Source organism: Gopherus flavomarginatus, chromosome 8 (genome assembly GCF_025201925.1).
Source record: "Gopherus flavomarginatus isolate rGopFla2 chromosome 8, rGopFla2.mat.asm, whole genome shotgun sequence".
Taxonomy (NCBI): Eukaryota; Metazoa; Chordata; order Testudines; family Testudinidae; genus Gopherus; species Gopherus flavomarginatus.
In genome coordinates, this window is record NC_066624.1 from 81,768,803 (window position 1) to 81,787,093 (window position 18,291).

General features: G+C 46.2%; 1 protein-coding gene across 7 annotated transcripts in view; it reads right to left on the reverse strand.

Moving 5' to 3' along the window:
- TFDP2 (transcription factor Dp-2) overlaps positions 1 to 18,291 on the reverse strand; it is a 181,320-nt gene that overhangs the window by 90,493 nt on the left and 72,536 nt on the right. For 4 of the 7 annotated variants that reach the window (XM_050966010.1, XM_050966009.1, XM_050966011.1 and 1 more), the window contains one exon: positions 180 to 283. In XM_050966010.1, the coding sequence (XP_050821967.1) occupies positions 180 to 283 (104 nt within the window). Of the gene's footprint in view, positions 1 to 179; positions 284 to 14,641; positions 14,693 to 18,291 lie in introns of all 7 variants that reach the window. The other 3 variants (XM_050966007.1, XM_050966006.1, XM_050966005.1) reach the window with 1 other exon arrangement.

The following is an 18,291-nucleotide window of genomic DNA, read 5'->3' on the forward strand; positions in this document are numbered from 1 at the left end:
CTACTACATTACCTGTGGATACAAGGGGGAGCACTTATGTCTCTTCAACGGCATTTATAGCTGAAAGAGTAGTTGCAGTGGTAGTTTGTACTTTCACTTTTAACCTTTTTATGTTAAGTAAACAAAAAGTCATCCATATAGTTACACAATGTAATGTTGCTCAGAGTTAGAGTACTTACCATTTGGGGTCCAACATTCACGTTTATTGGTCCTAAGGTTTTCGGCAAAATCTTAGCTGGGGAATTGGTGCTGGAAACTGGTAATGCAATTACTGAAATGTTACCTAAAGAAAAGTGATAAAAAAAACAGAATTCTAAATTCTAAGTGAACTCTTTCTTATGTCAAATTTTGAAATATGTGAGTTTCTTCTATTTCTTGTACTTTGTAAACATACCCTCACAAAAGGTCAAGGTCTTTTAACGAGACACTCCCAACTCACCAGGCCCCAGATTTTTACCTACCTTAAAAGTTACATTTTAACTTATATACTTCCTGAAATAATATCCTCTGGACTCCACAAAAGAGAGGAACCCACTGGCTGCCACATACTTTAATATAAAAAGTTAAACTTATAGGTGTGCCTACAAAAATAGACCCACATCTGGATGATTTTTTTTGTACACTTACAATGGGCTAGTGCTGTCATTGTAGTGTCACTTTACCAGGATGAGGGCTCTGCTCACAATGCAAGAGTGGTAGTTCCCATTGCAAACCATCACCAAATAGTTATCTGTTGGGCACCAATGAGGTGATGGAAAGTCCAAAATTGGTACTCCTGTCATGGAGATTTGCATGTCAATGCACACTCTATGATGGACAAGCTATTCGATCACAGAAGCATTTAAACAACTGAAACCCAATGTGCCCAATTTGCTCCACCCCTCTGTTTTAATAAGCCCATGAGTATACTGACAGGAAGGATTAATGTTGATTGGTGATACAGACTTTTGTAGATGATTGGGGCAAGTTCCTGTATGTGTCCACAGGTGTCCATGCAAATTCCATATACCAGAATTTTGAAAAACTGTTTCTCCCTCTCCCTGTTGCCCCCGCCCCAAAAGCATGCAGAGGGCAACTCTCTATTCCCACCAATCAACATCTGAATATAGTGGTCTAGGTGACCTACTCATCTTACATATCCACTTTCCCCATGGCTAATGAAACCAGTCCTAAACTTTTCTCTCCAACACCTTGATTCTTTTCCTTCAGTCTTTGAGTATGCTGTAACATACCTTATTCTAAAATCCCTTTGACCCATTATCTTTCTACTGTCCATCTCCCTTTGGCACTAAGGTCCTTGAGGATGCCCACCATTTGTCTTAACTTTCTCTGCTATAACTCTCTTCTTTATACCCTGTAATCCAACTTCCACCTCTTCATGCCAATGAAACTGCTCTAACTCATGTCACTAACAACTTCCTGCTTCTCAAGCTTAAGGGCATCATCGCCAGAGCTGTTCTCCTCAAGGTATCAACAACTTTCACCTCAGCTGACTACTCCCATCATCTCCCACTTGCTCTCCTCTCTGGATTTTTACAATTCTGCACTCTCCTAGTTCTCTTTCTAGCTCATGAATCACGCATTTTGCTTCCACCTTTTCCTGTTCTATCGGAGTCCTTCAGGGTTCTATCTTCATCCATACGCCCTATCTTTTTCTCCCTCTATACTTTAGCATTAGGTGACTTCATCCATTTTCAGAGTTTTAGTTATAATCTTTAAGATGACAAATCTCAAATTTCTCTTGATACCTCTAATCTTTTTGTTTGTTGTTTGCGTCTTGGTATGGCTCCTTCACATCACCTCCTTGATACATAGCCATCATCTCAAACTAACCATAACAAAACCATAAAAAATTTTGAATATCTCATCTTCCCTCCCTGGGTTTTTCCATAAACTGACAGACATCATCATCCTTTTACCAGGCTCACAATCTCAGTGTCATATGATTTGTCTCCTCCTTTGCCAATACATAGCCAGGCTAATGCCAAAGCCTTCATCCTTAAGGCTTCACTAAAAGTTTCCTTCCCTCTTTATCTTCAAATTAAAATTCCTACCCGTGTCAAGATCAATGTCTTCAATTCTGGCCTCTTGCCACGTCATTTCATCCTCTTCTAGGCTATACCAAATGCTATTTGTAAAAACCATCCTGCTTGCATGTTGCTCTAAATCACTCTTCCTCATATTCCTTCACTGGCTTCCCCGCCTCCTTCCACATCATTTCAAACATTCTATCTTCAACTGCAAGGCTGTAAACTCCTCTGCCTAGACCTCCATATTCATTTCCCACTACTCTCAGTTCCTGTTATCTAAGCATTTCCCAAATCTCCCTTCTAAATGGTTTTGTTTCCTTTACTCACTTGCCCTTGCTCATTCTTCCATGACTCCCTGATGCTCAGAACTTCCTCCCTTTCTGTACCTCATTTAAACCACACTTCTTCCATGAAAACTTTCAATGACAACATTTAACCAGAACATACACAAATGGGGGAGTGGGGACTGCGGTTACATACCTGTACTGTAACTGTTCTTCAGGATGTGATTCACATGTGTATTTCACTCAGGTGTATGCACACCCAGCATGCTGGAATCACAGATCTTCCTGGCAGCAGTACCCAGTGGGGCTGTGCACGCACCCTGGAACTCTTGGGGCTCCTCCCAAGGCTATATAAGGGTGGTGTTGCTCTGACCCTACTCAGCTCCTCTGAAATGAAACATGTCTCAAGACACCAAGGCAGAGGTGACAGATCATGGAATACACACGTGAATCACCTCTTGAAGATAATCATTTTTTCTTCTTTGAGTGGTTGCACATGTGTATTCCACTCAGGTGACTCACAAGCAGTGCTGTTCAGAGGTGGAACTCAGAATCTATTTAAATAGTGACTGTAGGATTGCTTTCCCAAAGTTTGCATCAGATCTTGAAGTTGTTGTGGTGGTGCAATGGTGAGTGGAGAGATGCACAGAGAACCAGTGTCCTACAGATGTCCAATAATATGGGAATATCCGACAAAAATGCTACCAAGGTAGCTTGAGCCCTTGTTGAATGGGCCAACAGTCTGTGCAGTGGATGGGTGATGCAAGAAATAATCCATTTGGAAATTGTTTGTGCTGAAATTATCTGACCTTTCCTTCTGTCAGCAAAAGAGACAAAGAGCTAAGGAGATAAACTAAAGGGCTTAGTGTTGTCCAGACAAAAGGCCAGTGCTTGCCTTCATAGTTTGGATGCAAGGCACTCTTCATATTCATTTCAGTACAACTTTGGGGAAAAAACAAACAGGCAGGCATATTATCTGGGTCAAATTAAATGCCCACACTACTTAATTAAAACTGATGATGTGACCTCAAGGCTACTTTATCTTTGAAAAATTGGGTATATGGAGGACCTGCCATCAGCTTGAAGCTCACCTATTCTTTTGGCTGATATAACTGCAATGAGAAAGGATATCTTTTGACAGAGATGAAGCAAAGAACAGGTTGCCAAACGCTCAAAGGGAGGACCCATCAGGGCTGATAGTACAATGTAAAGGTTCAAAAGTATGTCTTTTACAGGAGGAAAAATGCAAACAAATGCCTTTTCAAAAATCTAACCACCATGGGATTTGGAAAAAAAAATGACTTCCCTTGAATGGGAGAAAGGATTTCTGAGAATGGAGCTATGTGGACTCTCAGCAAACTCAGAAAAAGACCCAAGGATTTAAGGTGAAGCAGATACTCTATAATGTCCTGGATCATAGCACCTGCTGGCTAAATTCTCAGACAAATGAACCAGATTGAGAAACACTTCCTAGTGGATTGCTTTCTACTAATAAATATTTCCTGAACTGCCACAAAACAGTCTTTTTCCTCTTGATCTACCCACTCAAAAGCTATGCCATGAAGTGCAGGCTGCTCGGATCTTGGATCCACATCTGTCTGTGCTGCTGCGACAGCAGGTCTGGAAGAAGAGAAGGCCATGGGGTTGAAGAGTCTGTGAAGATTTGAGAAGCAACACAATCTTGACCAGGATGGTTCACTGAGCATTATCTCGGCACAAAATTGTTTCAATCTGACCTGATCTGAGGGATGAGCGGAATGGGCGGGGGGGGGAGGGGGCAAAATACACGAGCGCCGCTCCTCATCTCGGTAGAAAGGCATCAGTCATTGAGCCTAAACTGTGAACTACTTGAGAACAAAAATGACAACATTTCTTGTTGTCTTTTGTTGCAAACAAGAGTTGACTGACGGAATACCCTAGGCCTTGAATATGGTCCTCAACATACTGTTTAGGGACCATTCCTGATTCCAGGAGAAACTTCTGCTGAGATGGTTGGCCAATTGATTCAGGAGCCAGGTAAGGGAGCAGTAATGGGAGTAATGCCTTCCTTAATGAAAAAGTGCCAGAGTTTAATCAATCACTTTCCAACAGAGCTTATTGGACTGCGCTCCCTCTGTCTGTACATCGTAGATGTATAGTCAAGGAGTATCTGGGCGACTGATGTGAAGATCAAAAGCATGGCAGACTTTGTGAACTATTCAAAGCTCAAGAACACTGATATGAAGAGCTGATTTCTTGGTCCATCCACAAAGCTTGGATTTGCAAAACCCATGGCTACACACCCCATCCTATCAGAAAGATGTCAGTAATGTCCTCTTGGCTGGAAGGGGGAAAGCAAATGGTAAGCCTCCACATTCACTCTTCTGATCCATTCACCACTCTAGGGACCACAGAAGGAACCCTGATCAACTTATCCAAGGACAGTCTCTTTAGTTGATAGACTACGTTCAGCCATCCCTGAATGATGCGCAGGCTTAGCATGACAAGCAGGGCCACTTAAGCACATGAAGTCATGTGGCCTAGTAGACTTAAAACATCCCTGAAGGGGTGAGACTTGAGAGACAGGCACAACAGGAGAATCACCTGAAACTTGTCTTGAGGGAGAAAAGCCATCAATTTGGTAGAATCAATTAGGCTTTCAATGAACTTGCTTTTCTGTCTTGGAACTAATTACGACTTTCTTTTGTTCTGCATGAGTCACAGATGATCGAGACACAGTCAGGGCTTAAATTCTGAGAGATTATTTCCTGGAGCCTGCCCCACACTCATTCGGGGCTCCGGGCTTCAGCTGCAGGAGCTTGGAGCTTTAGCCCGGTGGTGGGATGAACCCACGGGGCTCCAATCGTGCAGGAGCTGTGAGGGTTCCCATGGGTTTGAAAATATTTACCAGAGCACTGCTCCACTGGACTACACCTGAATTTAAGCCCTGGACATGGTGAAGAACTTCATGTTTGGATCTGCCTCACATTAATCATCTAGCTAATGGAAGATGTGAATTTCTTTCCTCCACAAGGCTGTCACCACTGCCTTGTACTTAGTAAATATGCATGGAGCCAAGGACAATCCAAAGGGAAGTAGAGTATTGATAATCTTGACCTACTGTTACTAATCTCAGAAACTTCCTGTGACTTAGCAATACTGTCACATGGAAGTAGGCATCCTGGAGATCAAGAGCAGTAAACCTGTTGTTGTGATTTAGGGAGGGAAAGACTGATGCTATAGAAACCACGCAAGTCTTATATTCCTGATGCACTTGTTGAGATTTTGGAAGCTGTGCATGAGTCTCGGGATCCCCTTAAACAAGGGGATCAGAAAATCTGATTAATAGAATTTCATTCCCAATGTTGAAAGGGAACTTCTTATATTGCCCCTACTGAGAGCAGAGTCTGAACTTCCTGAAGGAGCACTGAGTCATAGGCACTGGGACCCTAAAGGGTGGGAGAAGCAGATGGAGAGGAACTGGATAAAGTATCCCAGTTTGACAGTGCTTAGGACCCACTTGTCTGTTATTATGGCTTCCCAGCCATTGGGGAAGTTAAACAATTTCTACTTCCCAACCATTTTGGAACAAGGATGATAACAGGTGACTGTATTACTGGCCTCAAGAGAGAAGTCAAATGTGCTGCTTCGCTAAAGATGCCAGAAAGGGTCCTACCAAATTTATGGTCCATTTTGGTCAATTTCACAGTCATAGGATTTTAAAAGTAGTACATTTCATAATTTCAGTTATTAAAATCTGAAATTTCATGGTAGTGTAATTGTAGGGGCCCTGACCCAAAAAGGAGTTTGGGGGAGGGGGTTCACAAGGTTATTGTTGGGAGGGGGATTGCAAGGTTACTTCTGTCCTGCTGGTGGTGGTGATACTGCCTTCAGACCTTGGCAGCTGGAGAGTGGCAGCTGCTGGCTGGGAGCCCAGCTCTGAAGGCAGAGCCACCGCCAGCAGCAGCAGCAGCATGGTATGGTATTGCCACCCTTACTTCTGGGCTGCTGCCTGCAGAAGTGGGCCCTCAGTCAGCAGCTGCCACTCTCCGGCCACCTAGCTCTGAAGGCAGCAATGCAGAAGTAAGGATGGCATGGTATGGTATTTGGTAGGGCCCTAATGCTGGAGGATGAACTGGTGGATTTGATTTGGAACTGGAAGACCTCCTTCTCTGTGACTTGTGCCCTCCTCCTTAAAAAGTCATGCTGTCTCAGGAGATAACTAGGCTGCCTGTAATACTGCTGAAAATGCTGCTGTTGTTGCAGGCTCCTGTGCCAATATTTCTTGGGGATTGGAGTACAGACACCCAGCAGAGTGTAGAACAGAAGTCTTTAAGTGAGTATGAAGTTTGATCAGTTTTGTCAGAAAGTAAAAACTGATTATTAAAAGGGAGGTTCTCTGTGGTTTGCTGGATGTCAGAGACGTCCGTAACCACGAGATTCTCCATGTAATTGCAGAAGCCATTACCCTGGAAGAAGTATCTGCCACATTGAGCACTGACTGGAGTGACATCTTGGCCACCAACTGACCTTCTGCCAGGAAAACCTTGAACTCCTCCCTTGCATCTTTAGGCAGTTTATCTGTAAACTCGGACACTGCCCCAGCTTACAAAATCATATTTGGTAACAAAGTGTCTCCCGATTAGCTACACACATGTGGAGAGCGGACATGAGAATAAATTTCTCTCACCAAACAAGTCAAATCTCTTGCACTCTTTCGCTTTTGGAATCAATTTGAATGCCCCTTGCCATGACCACTCATGGTGGCAGTGACCATGAGGGAGCTTGTGGCAGGGAAATAAAAACACTCAAAGATTTGCATCAGAATATGCTATAGTTTGTCTGCATACTTGGCTGTAGGAGCTAAGGAGGCTAACATGGGCCACAAGGCCTTCATTGGTTCCAAATGAGCCTTATTAATAAGGAGAGCAATGCTTCCAGGAGCTGTTGTCTCAAGAATGTTCACAAGCTTGTGAGTGTTCTCTTGCACAAACTTAGATTGAATGCCCAATGCTGCAGCAACCTTTCCTGGTAGGTCTTGATAAGATTTAATATCCTCAAGAACTGGAGGGGGAGGAATCTGAGGCCAATGAAACATCTGGTGTAGGGCATGTACCAGGGGTCAGTGGGTCCTCTTGTGGTAGAAATGGCTTCTGTGACAATAGTTTGTTCTGCAGGGCTGGTTGCTTATAAGGAACCAATATCTGCATGGGCCTACAACATAGATGGCTCTGGAGGGCACACAGAATACAGTCTGGTGATCTCCTTGTGTGTGACAGTGATTGAGACCTGAAACACATCCCAAGGGCTCCAAAAGGGCCACTGCAGAAGCACGAGGGGCATAGGTAACCAAAAGGAACAAGGCCAGTAGGATCTATCATGACTATATGAATGGTCCTGTTCTCTACACGATGTTCTCCTTCAGGAAGTAGTGTAGGCTTGTTAGATGAACACCTAGGAGGGGATGACAAACTACAGGAGGTCTCCGAACACAGCCATAAGTAACCATCTGAATAGTCAGTATGCAATGGGGGTGCCAATCCTGAAGGGACCACTATGTGCCTTGATTTGTCTGTGGTCCATTGGGAAGAGCCAGTATTGGTGCAGATGGCAGAATGGTATTTGGTACTGCAAATGGGCCCTGAGACATGGAGGGAAGCATGTCGAGACTCTGTACCAAGAAGACAATCAGCAGTGCCAAAAAGTAAGATGCAGTTGGTGCCCAGCCTGAGGATTAGCCTGTTACCAAAGCTGTAGGTGCTAAGAACATCAGTCCTCCGCTCGTAAAGGACTCCTAGACTACAGGATAATCTGGGAGGAAGAAACAAAGCAAATTCTTTGCTGCCTCATATGTTTGTGGGATTGTTGGTACTGATAAAGCTGGTGCCGGAACAGTGTCCATGGGTACTGGACTCAACAGCCAACCCATAGACAGTACAGGAGTCAACAGCATAGTACTGATATGTTCCCTCCATGGTACCAAGGAGAAGGGTTGATGGCCCAGCTCTCCCTTGAGTACCTGAGGAGTTCTGGCAATATTTCGTATCCTCCTTCAAAAGAGGAGCATGAGGGGTGTGCATGAAGAGAGGGTTAACCCCACACTATGGGCTGTGGAAGTCCCACCCATCAGGCCATGCTCCAACTGCTGCCAAAGTATAAAAGGGAGCAGCCCAGCTCATTCCAGGCTGACAGCCGGAGGGGAAGGCCCTTTGGCTGAAGCTCCAGGGGAAAAGCTGCCACGGCCCTTGCCTGCAAGAGCCAAAGACTCTGTGAGTTGGATTGGAGGCCTTGAACTCAAGGAGCCCCAGACGAACCTCCATGCTGAAGAGCTTGGAGATCATGATGCCCCACGGAGAGCAGATTCTGGAACTACAGTAGGAAGTGACCCAGGAGGGTGAGCAAGTGGTATCTCCCACCTGAGTGAGGTTGGAGCCTGGTGGGGTTGGGTGGGCTCGGGGCCCCCTACTTGGGCCGTCACCCCCCTGGTGGTGGCCCCACCTTCCCCCACCATATTGACACTAGCCATTTGGCTGTGCTGCCCTATGTCCGAGGGCCGCCATATTGACTCTGGCCATTAGGCTGTAACCTCTGCCTCTGGGCTGTACCGCGGCCACCCCAAGGGCCACCAGGGAGACTAACCATGGTGATATCACCACCCTGCCCTGCCCCAAAGGGGGATGGGGTGTGCATACACCGTGACAAGGAGGAAGAGTCCTTATTCGTGCTGGAGTGGCTCCGGTCTGTTTTATGGGTCTTCTTTTGGGGAAGCCATAAAGACAAAGACCAAGTCCTCCTTTTCAGCGGAGAAGAATCTAAGTCCATGCATCTGTCACGGACTATTGCAGCCTCCCTAGCAGCCCAAGAGGCTGGGTGATCTGTCGAAGACCCGGGACTGAGCCAAGTCTCAGTGCCTGCTCCCTGACATGCTGCTTCAGGTGCAGATCTCTGGAAATGAGTCCTTTTCTTGAACACACATCTGAGTGGAATACACATGCTTTGTTCTTTGAGTAGTTGCACATATCCATAAGTGTTGTTTACCTATTGTCATCTTGTTAGTTGATATTTTAAAGAATAATTTTTATATAGGTGTTTTCACTGAAAAATATCTGAGCTATTGCAAAAGTATTGTGTTCTATGCTGGCCTTCAATTGACAGCACCTGATCCTTATAAGCCAATTATAGCCTCATAATCAGTGACTGAAACCATCACTTAGAAAACAAGTATTTGGACGAGATGGTAATGGCAAGTTTGGATATGTAGTTGATATGTAGCTCTCAAGAGATGTGCCACTGCTAACAAGCCACGGACTTAAATTACTTAAAAGTGTGGGTAGCTCCTATGTAGCCAGCTACAAATAAAAATAGTTGTTGAACAGGCAGGGTGGTAGGGGAAACCTGTTTGAGGCCTTCCGTGAGCTGATGGCCATGTAACATGGCTAGCGAATTGTCTCTGTGTCACACACTTTGTAGCTTGTGTAGGTCTAGCTTATTGAACACACAAGGGTTCTTTGCATCCCTTTATTTCACCTCCACAAAGTTCCCTATATGCCTCTCTCCCATTCCCTTTTGTTTCAGAGACTCCCTGCAACTTCCACTACCTCCTGCCTCATGCCTGGGGCTGTATTTCCTTGCATTGATCTGGAGATCTGTCTGTACAAGTGGAAGTTACTTACTGTAACTGGAGGTTCTTCAAGATGTGTGATCCCTATCTGTATCTTCCACACATGGGTATGCGTGTATGCCATGAAACTGAGTCTAGAAATTCTTCAAAGCAGGGTCTGTTGACCCACAAATGCGCAGTAGCTCTTCTCCTGCTCCTGACTGTTGGTAAAAGAGGGTATGGGACGTCTCTCCATTCTTCTTACTGCAAATCCTACCCCGAATCCAAAGCAGAGGGGATGGAGGGCAGGTAACGGAATACTGATAGGGATCACACATCTCGAACCTCCAATTACAGTAAGCAACCTTCACTTTGTCGAGTGATAGTCCCTAAGTATATTTCACATATGGGTGGAACCAGCAGAAAAGATGCTTGCAATACTGCCGATCCTACTGCTGCATCAGCAGCCAAGGCCTGAGCTACAAAATAGCATGTCACGAACATGTGGACAGGTGGACGCCCTGCAGAAGTCCTGTAGTGAGATGTCAGATAAAGATGCTGTGGAGGCAGCTTGTACGTGCAAGGAGCGAGCTGTAACACCCTTGGGGAGAGGAATTTTTGCTATTTTGTAGAACTTTCAGATGAATCCCAAAACCCAGGGAGGATATGGCTTGTATTGTGACACAACAGTTCCAAAGTCTGAGGGGTTCCAGGCTGAGCAGATGAGATCTCGCTCCTCCCTGTTTAGAATCATAGAATATCAGGGCTCGAAGGGACCTCAGGAGGTCATCTAGTCCAACCTCCTGCTCAAAGCAGGACCAATTCCCAACTAAATCATACCAGCCAGGGCTTTGTCAAGCCCGATCTTAAAAACGTCTAAGGAAGGAGATTCCACCACCTCCCTAGGTAACCCCTTCCAGTGCTTCACCACCCTCCTAGTGAAAAAGTTCTTCCTAATATCCAACCTAAACCTCCTCCAGTGCAACTTGAGACCATTACTCCTTGTTCTGTCATCTGCTACCACTGAGAACAGTCTTTTCATCCTCTTTGGACCCTCTTTCAGCTAGCTGAAAGCAGCTATCAAATTCCCCCCTCATTCTTCTCTTCTGCAGACTAAACAATTCCAGCTCCCTCAGCCTCTCGTCATAAGTCATGTGTTCCAACCCCCTAATCATTTTTGCTGCCCTCTGCGGGACTCTCTCCAATTTTTTCACATGCTTCTTGTAGTGTGGGTCCCAAAACTGGACACACTACTCCAAATGAGGCCTCACCAATGTCGAATAGAGGGGAATGATCACATCCCTCGATCTGCTGGCAATGCCCCTACTTATACAGCCTAAAATGCTGCTAGCCTTCTTGGCAACAAGGGCACACTGTCGACCCATATCCAGCTTCTTGTCCACTGTAACCCCTAGGTCCTTTTCTGCAGACCTGCTGCCTAGCCATTCAGTCCCTAGTCTGTAGCAGTGCATGGGATTCTTCCGTCCTAAGTGCAGGACTCTGCACTTGTTCTTGTTGAACCTCATCAGGTTTCTTTTGGCCCAACCCTCTAATTGGTCTAGGTCCCTCTGTATCCTGTCCCTACCCTCCAGCATATCTACCACTCCTCTCGGTTTAGTGTCATCTGCAAACTTGCTGAGAGTGCAGTCCACATCATCCTCCAGATCATTAATGAAGATATTGAACAAAATCAGCCGCAGGATCGACTCTTTGGGGCACTCGGCTTGATACCAGCTACCAACTAGACATAGAGCCAGTGATCACAACCCGTTGAGCCCGACGATCTAGCCAGTTTTCTATCCACCTTATAGTCCATTGTTTATATAGACTACAGTGGTAATACTCTCTGACATTATCTGTATACGGAGGGCAGGGAGCGGGGGTGAGGGTTGGATAGATGGCAGGATCCTGGGGGAGCAGTCGGGGGGGGAGCGGGGAGTCCCAGGAGGGGGCAGTGAGGGGGACAAGGATCGGGGGGGATTGGATGGGTTGGGGGCTCTGAGGGGGGCAGTCATGGGGCAGGAAGTGGGAGTGGGTGGATAGGAGGTGGGAGCCAGGCTGTTTGGGCAGGCACAGTGTTCCATACCTGGCCCTCCATACCGTTTAGCAGCCCCAGTGTGGTCCCTTTGGCCAAAAAGTTTGCCCACCCCTGTGCTAGACTCTGGGAAAAGTGTCTGTGTGTGTTGTATGCTACACTTGCCCATGTCTTCTGAGAGAGTTAAACCATAACCCAGAAGGATCACATCTTTGGTGGAATCCTGGGAGAACATATTTTTAAGCTCCTGGAGTATCTTGGGGATCAGCACTGGTCCTGGCAGCCTAACACAAGTGGGTTGAGGGACTCCATTTCTGTGAAGGCATATAATCAGGGTTGATGCCCAATTAAATGTGCCAAAGGGAGAAAACAGTGCTGCAGCATGTTGAGACACAGGGAAGCTTAAAATACCTGGGGACCCAGAGGTGAGTGGTTAGCAGGAGGAACATGATGGGATCTGTGAAAGTACCCCATTCATTTCTCACTCCCATTCACCCCTCTGCCATGTGCCAGTGTTTCCTATTATTCCCCCATTCCAGGGCCTCTGTGTTTCCCAACCCCATAACAGGGTCCCTCAATCTTCCTCCCATGGGAGGGACTCTATGTGCATTCCCATTCCTGCAGTACCATGGTCTCAAAATGTCCCCTGCCAGGTAGTCTGTATGTCCCATTTCCTCCTCCCACAACATTGGGGTCACTATGCCACCCCCATGCCAGAAGCTGTGTGTACTCCCACTTCCCCCCTCCACCATTATTCTGTCTGTCTGGGAGACAAGTCATTCAGGGTGTCAACACGTTAAACTCTACTGGGCCGGTCAGCACAGCTGAGTTGGGATACTGTTATGCTAAAATGCGTTAATGGGTGCTATCAAAGCGTAGTTTGATCTATAGAAAATTGCAGAGGTGCAGGAATCTGTGGCTGTGCTCCAACATATGGCAGAGGCTCCATCTGTACCCCTATTTCCTCCCCATAAATCAATAGGGTTCTGGCCAGTGCTACTTAGAACATTCGCTGAAAACTTGGAATTGATCAGATGTGGACCAATCTCTGGCCTGGTCCACACTACGCAGTTAAACCAATTTTAACAGCGTTAAATCGATTTAACGCTGTATCCGTCCACACTACAATGCACTTTATATCGATTTAAAGGGCTCTTTAAATTGATTTCTGTACTCCTCCCCAACGAGAGGAGTAATGCTAAAATCAATATTAACATATCAGTTTAGGGTTAGTGTGGCCGCAAATCGAAGTTATTGGCCTCCGGGCGGTATCCCATAGTGCACCACTGACTGCTCTGGACAGGTAGCTGAACTCAGATGCACTGGCCAGGTATACAGGAAAAGCCCCGTGAACTTTTGAATTGCATTTCCTGTTTGGCCAGCGTGGAGCTCTCATCAGCACAGGTAACAATGCAGTCTCCTGAGAATAGAAAAAGAGCACCAGCATGGACCGCACGAGAGGTACTGGATCTTATCGCTATATGGGGAGAGGATTCAATGCTAACAGAACTCCGTTCCAAAAGATGAAATGAAAAAATATTTGAAAAAATTTCCAAGGCTATGATGGAGAAAGGCCACACCAGGGACTCAGTGCAGTGCAGAGTGTAAGTTAAGGAGCTCAGACAAGCATACCAGAAAACCAAAGCAGCAAACGGAAGATCCGGGTCAGGGCCGAAAACATGCCGCTTCTACGCTGAGCTGCATGCAATTTTAGGGGGCTGCGCCACCACTACCCCGCCCTTGTCCGTGGATTCCGAGGTGGGGGTTATAATCTCAATTATGGCTGAGGATTCAGCGGAGGGGGCAGATGAGGAGGAGGAAGAGGACGACGACCTTGCAGCGAGCACACAGCACTCCATTAGCCCCAACAGCCAGGAGCTTTTTGTGACCCAGACAGAATTACCCTCCCAGCCCTCCCAAGCCACTAGCCCAGACAGTGAAGCCATGGAAGCGACCTCTGGTGAGTGTACCTTTGTAAATATAAAACATGGTTTAAAAGCAAGCATTTTTTAAATGATTGATTTGTCATGAGGGCTTGGGATGCATTCACAGCCAGTAAAGTTACTGCAAAAGTTTGTTAACATGTTTGGGGATGGAGCAGAAATCCTCCAGGGACATCTCCATGAAGCGCTCCTGGAGGTACTCCAAAAGCCTTTGCAGAAGGTTTCTGGGCAAGGCAGCCTTGTTCCGTCCACCATGGTAGGACACTTTACCACGCCATGCATGTAGCAAGTAATCGGGTATCATTGCATGACAAAGCATAGCTGCGTATGGTCCCGGTGATTGCTGGCGTTCAAGAAACATCCATTCTTTATCTCACTGTGTTATCCTCAGGAGAGTGATATCGTTCATGGTAACCTGGTTGAAAGTCAGGAATTTAATTAAGGGTACAGAGATGGCCATTCCTACTGGGCTGTTGCTTAAAAGAAATCCTTCCTTGAAGGTAACCAAGCGGGAGGAGGGGAGGAAGGATGGCGCTGAGCTTTTTAGCGTTTGGTCAGCAGGAATCTTCCCAGCTACCAGCCACACGGTGGGTGGGTGGGTGATTAGAAGTGATCTTCCATGACACCAGCCACGCAGTGGGGGGAAGGGTAAATCAATCCTAGAGAACTGGAGTGGGGAGGGGAAGGGTTAGCATCTGCTGCTGCTTGTTAACAGGAAAGAAGCATTAGCGGGCACTGTGTATATGAAGGCTGGAGAAGCTGTGGCTTACCATGACCGCATGCAAGCTGAATTGTGATGCCTGGACCTGCGTCTGTGAGATCTGTAACACCAGAGCCGCAGGCACTCAATATTAAAAGTTTCCAAATGCGACCTTGTAGTGAAATCACATGTGCTATGTAAGGTGAATAGTGTTGTTCACTGTGAAAGAGTATAACCATTGTTCTGTAAAATGTATCTTTTTAAATACTTCTCTCCCTATTTTCCCTCCCTCATGCAGCTGCACATTTTTCAAGCCTCCCTACTCCAGCCCGAAGGCTAGCTCAGATAAGGTGGAGGAAGAAGAGGACGCGAGATGAAATGTTCTCTGAAATCATGGAAGTAACCCGCAATGAAAGAGCTCATCTGAAGGAGCGGAAGGACGTGGTAGCAAAGTACAGGAAAGATGCCAGTGAACGTGAGGATAGGAGAGACGCTCGAGATGAGAGGTGTAGGCAGGAAGATCAGTGGTGGCGGGATGCAACGCTGGAGCTGCTGCGTGATCAAACTGATATCCTCCGACGTCTGGTGGATCTTAAGGAAGAGCAGCAGGGTCACAGAGTGCCGCTGCAGCCCATGTTTAACCACCCTCAGTACTCACATGTTCCATATCATCCTCACCCAGACGTGTAAGAACGCGTGGGGGAAGGCTTTGTGCACCCGCCCACTCCACCCCCGTGGACAGTCCAACCAAAAGGCTGTTATTACATTGAAATGTGCTTAATGGCCTTCTCCTTCCCTCCTATCCTCCTCCCAAACCACACCCGGGATACTTTGTTAATTCTCTTCCTCTTTTTATAATTACATGCTTTTTAAACGATAGTGACTATTTCCTTAAGCAAGCTGTAATCGAAGGGGGAGGGTGGGTTGCTTACAGGGAAGGAGTCAATAAAGGGGGGGGAGGTGATGAAACTCATTTTCAAGGCTTCTCTGATGCGCACCGCTTCCTGGTGAGCTATTCTAATTGCCCTGGTGTCTGGCTGCATGTAATCAACGGCCAGGTGATTTGCCTCAGCCTCCCACCCCGCCATAAAGGTCTCCCCCTTACTTTCACAGAGATTGTGGAGCACACAGCAAGCAGCAATAACAAAGGGGACATTGGTTTGGCTGAGGTCTGAGCGAGTGAGTAATGTGTGCCAGCGAGCCTTTAAACGGCCAAATGCACATTCTACCACCATCCTGCACTTGCTCAGCCTGTAGTTGAACAGCTCCTGACCACTGTCCAGGCGTCCTGTGTATGGCTTCATGAGCCATGGCATCAAGGGGTAGGCTGGGTCACCCAGGATAACGACAGGCATTTCAACATCCCCAACTGTTATTTTCTGGTCCGGGAAGTAAGCCCTTGCTGCAGCTGTTTAAACAGAGTAGTGCTTCTGAAGACGCGAGTGTCATGAACCCTTCCTGGCCATCCCACGTGGATGTTGGTGAAATGTCCCTTGTGATCCACCAGTGCTTGCAGCACCATGGAGAAGTACCCCTTCCGATTTACATACTGGGTGCCCTGGTGCTCCGGTGCCAAGATAGGGATATGGGTTCCATCTATCGCCCCCCCACAGTTAGGGAATCCCATTGCAGCAAAGCCATCCACTATGACCTGCACGTTTCCCAGAGTCTCAACCTTTCGTAGCAGCAGCTTAATGATTGCTTTGGCTACTTGCAACACAGCAGCTCCCACAGTAGATTTTCCCACTCCAAATTGATTCCCGACTGACCAGTAGCTGTCTGGCGTTGCAAGCTTCCAGAGGGCTATTGCCACTTGCTTCTTCACTGTGAGGGCTGCTCTCATCTTGGTATTATGGCGCTTCAGGGCAGGGGAAAGCAAGTCACAAAGTTCAACGAAAGTGCTCTTACGAATGCGAAAGTTTTGCAGCCACTGCGAATCGTCCCACACCTGCAAAACTATGCGGTCCCACCAGTCTGTGCTTGTTTCCTGGGCCCAAAATCGGTGTTCAATGGGTAGAACCTCCCCTATTACTAGCAGGAGCTCCAAAGCGCAGGGGCCCGCGGTTAGGGAGAATTCAGTGTCCATGTCCTCATCACTCTCGTCGCCGCGCTGCCGTAGCTGCCTCCTCCTCGCCTGCCTTTGCAGTTCATGGTTCACCATAGACAGCACGAGAATGCGCAAAGTGTTTACAACGTCCACGATTGTGCTATTGATCTGAGCAGGGTCCATGCTTGCTGTGCTATGGCGTTTGCTCAGTTCACCCAGGAAAAAAGGTGTGAAATGGTTGTCTGCTGCTTTCAGGAAGGGAGGGGTGAGGCTGTACCCAGAACCACCCGCGACAATGATTTTTGCCCCATCAGGCACTGGGATCTCAACCCAGAATTCCAAGGGGCAGGGGAGACTGCAGGAACTATGAGATAGCTACGGAATAGCTACCCACAGTGCAACACTCTGGAAATCGATGCTAGCCTCAGACCATGGACGCACACCGCCGAATTAATGTGCCTAGTGTGGCCGCGTGCAATCGACTTTATAATATCTGTTTTATAAAACCGGTTTATGTTAATTCGAAATTATCCTGTAGTGTAGACATAGCCTTATGGAGAACTTTGAAAATTAGGACACAGATCTTCAACTAGCCTGTTCACTGGAGAGCAGCATGGAGAGCAGAGCCCTGGGGTGATAGGTTCACAGTGACTCTGGTTGTGAAAAAGACTGGCTGAGGTATTTTATACCAGTTGAAATTTTCTCAATAGACATGTCTTTATTCCTAGTTATGAGTTGCAATTACCAAGCCTGGAGGTTACCAGTATTTCAGCAAAAATAGGAATGTCAAAACTTGATATGTCTAATGTTTAAAAAAGAGACAGGGTTAAAATCCCTTCAGGACTTATTTGTACATACAAATCTAAAAAGGACAGAGACATGTCTCTCTTTACAGGTAACCTTTGAATAGAAAACAGCAGACTTCAGTAATGAGTATTCAACATAATTCTGTAACCAGCTTACACAGTGAATGTAAAGCCTTTAAACATGAAAAAACACTACATAGATGCTAAGTATTAATAATGTCCTTTGTTTGAGGACTATAGAAGATGACAACAAAACTATGCAAATTAACATTTCACAGAACAACCAACAGCAATAATGCAGGCATAGGCAAAGACTGCTGAGCACAAAGTGGTAGTTTTATCCCCTACATATAGTAATCCTTTCATATGGATGAAACAGATCAGCATAGATAGACTTAAGTACAAAGACTCAGATAATAACTAGTTCTTATATAGTGCTTTTCACCCATAGCTCTAAAAAAGCTTTAGAAAGGAGTTTGATATCATTATCCTCATTATACAGTTGGGGAAACAGACATAGAGCAGAGAAGTGGCTTGCCTGTTGTCACACACCAAACCAGTCGCAGAGCTGAGAACAGAACCCAGATTTTCTGAGTCCCAGTCCACTGCTCTATCCACTAGGAAACACTGCTTATATAGGTCAAACTTGCTAACTTGTGTGAAGACTACGAACAGCTTTCTATTCACTAGGATTTTACTTCAAGTCAGCTAACCTGAATTGAGAACACACTTTTTTTTTTTTGTAGTGAAGACCTACCAGAGCCTCCTTTCAAGTTTTGTGCAGACAACACATACTGTTTTTCACACATGGATCACTGACCATAAATTCTTCAGGGCAGGGACTATCTACTATTCTGTGTTTGTACA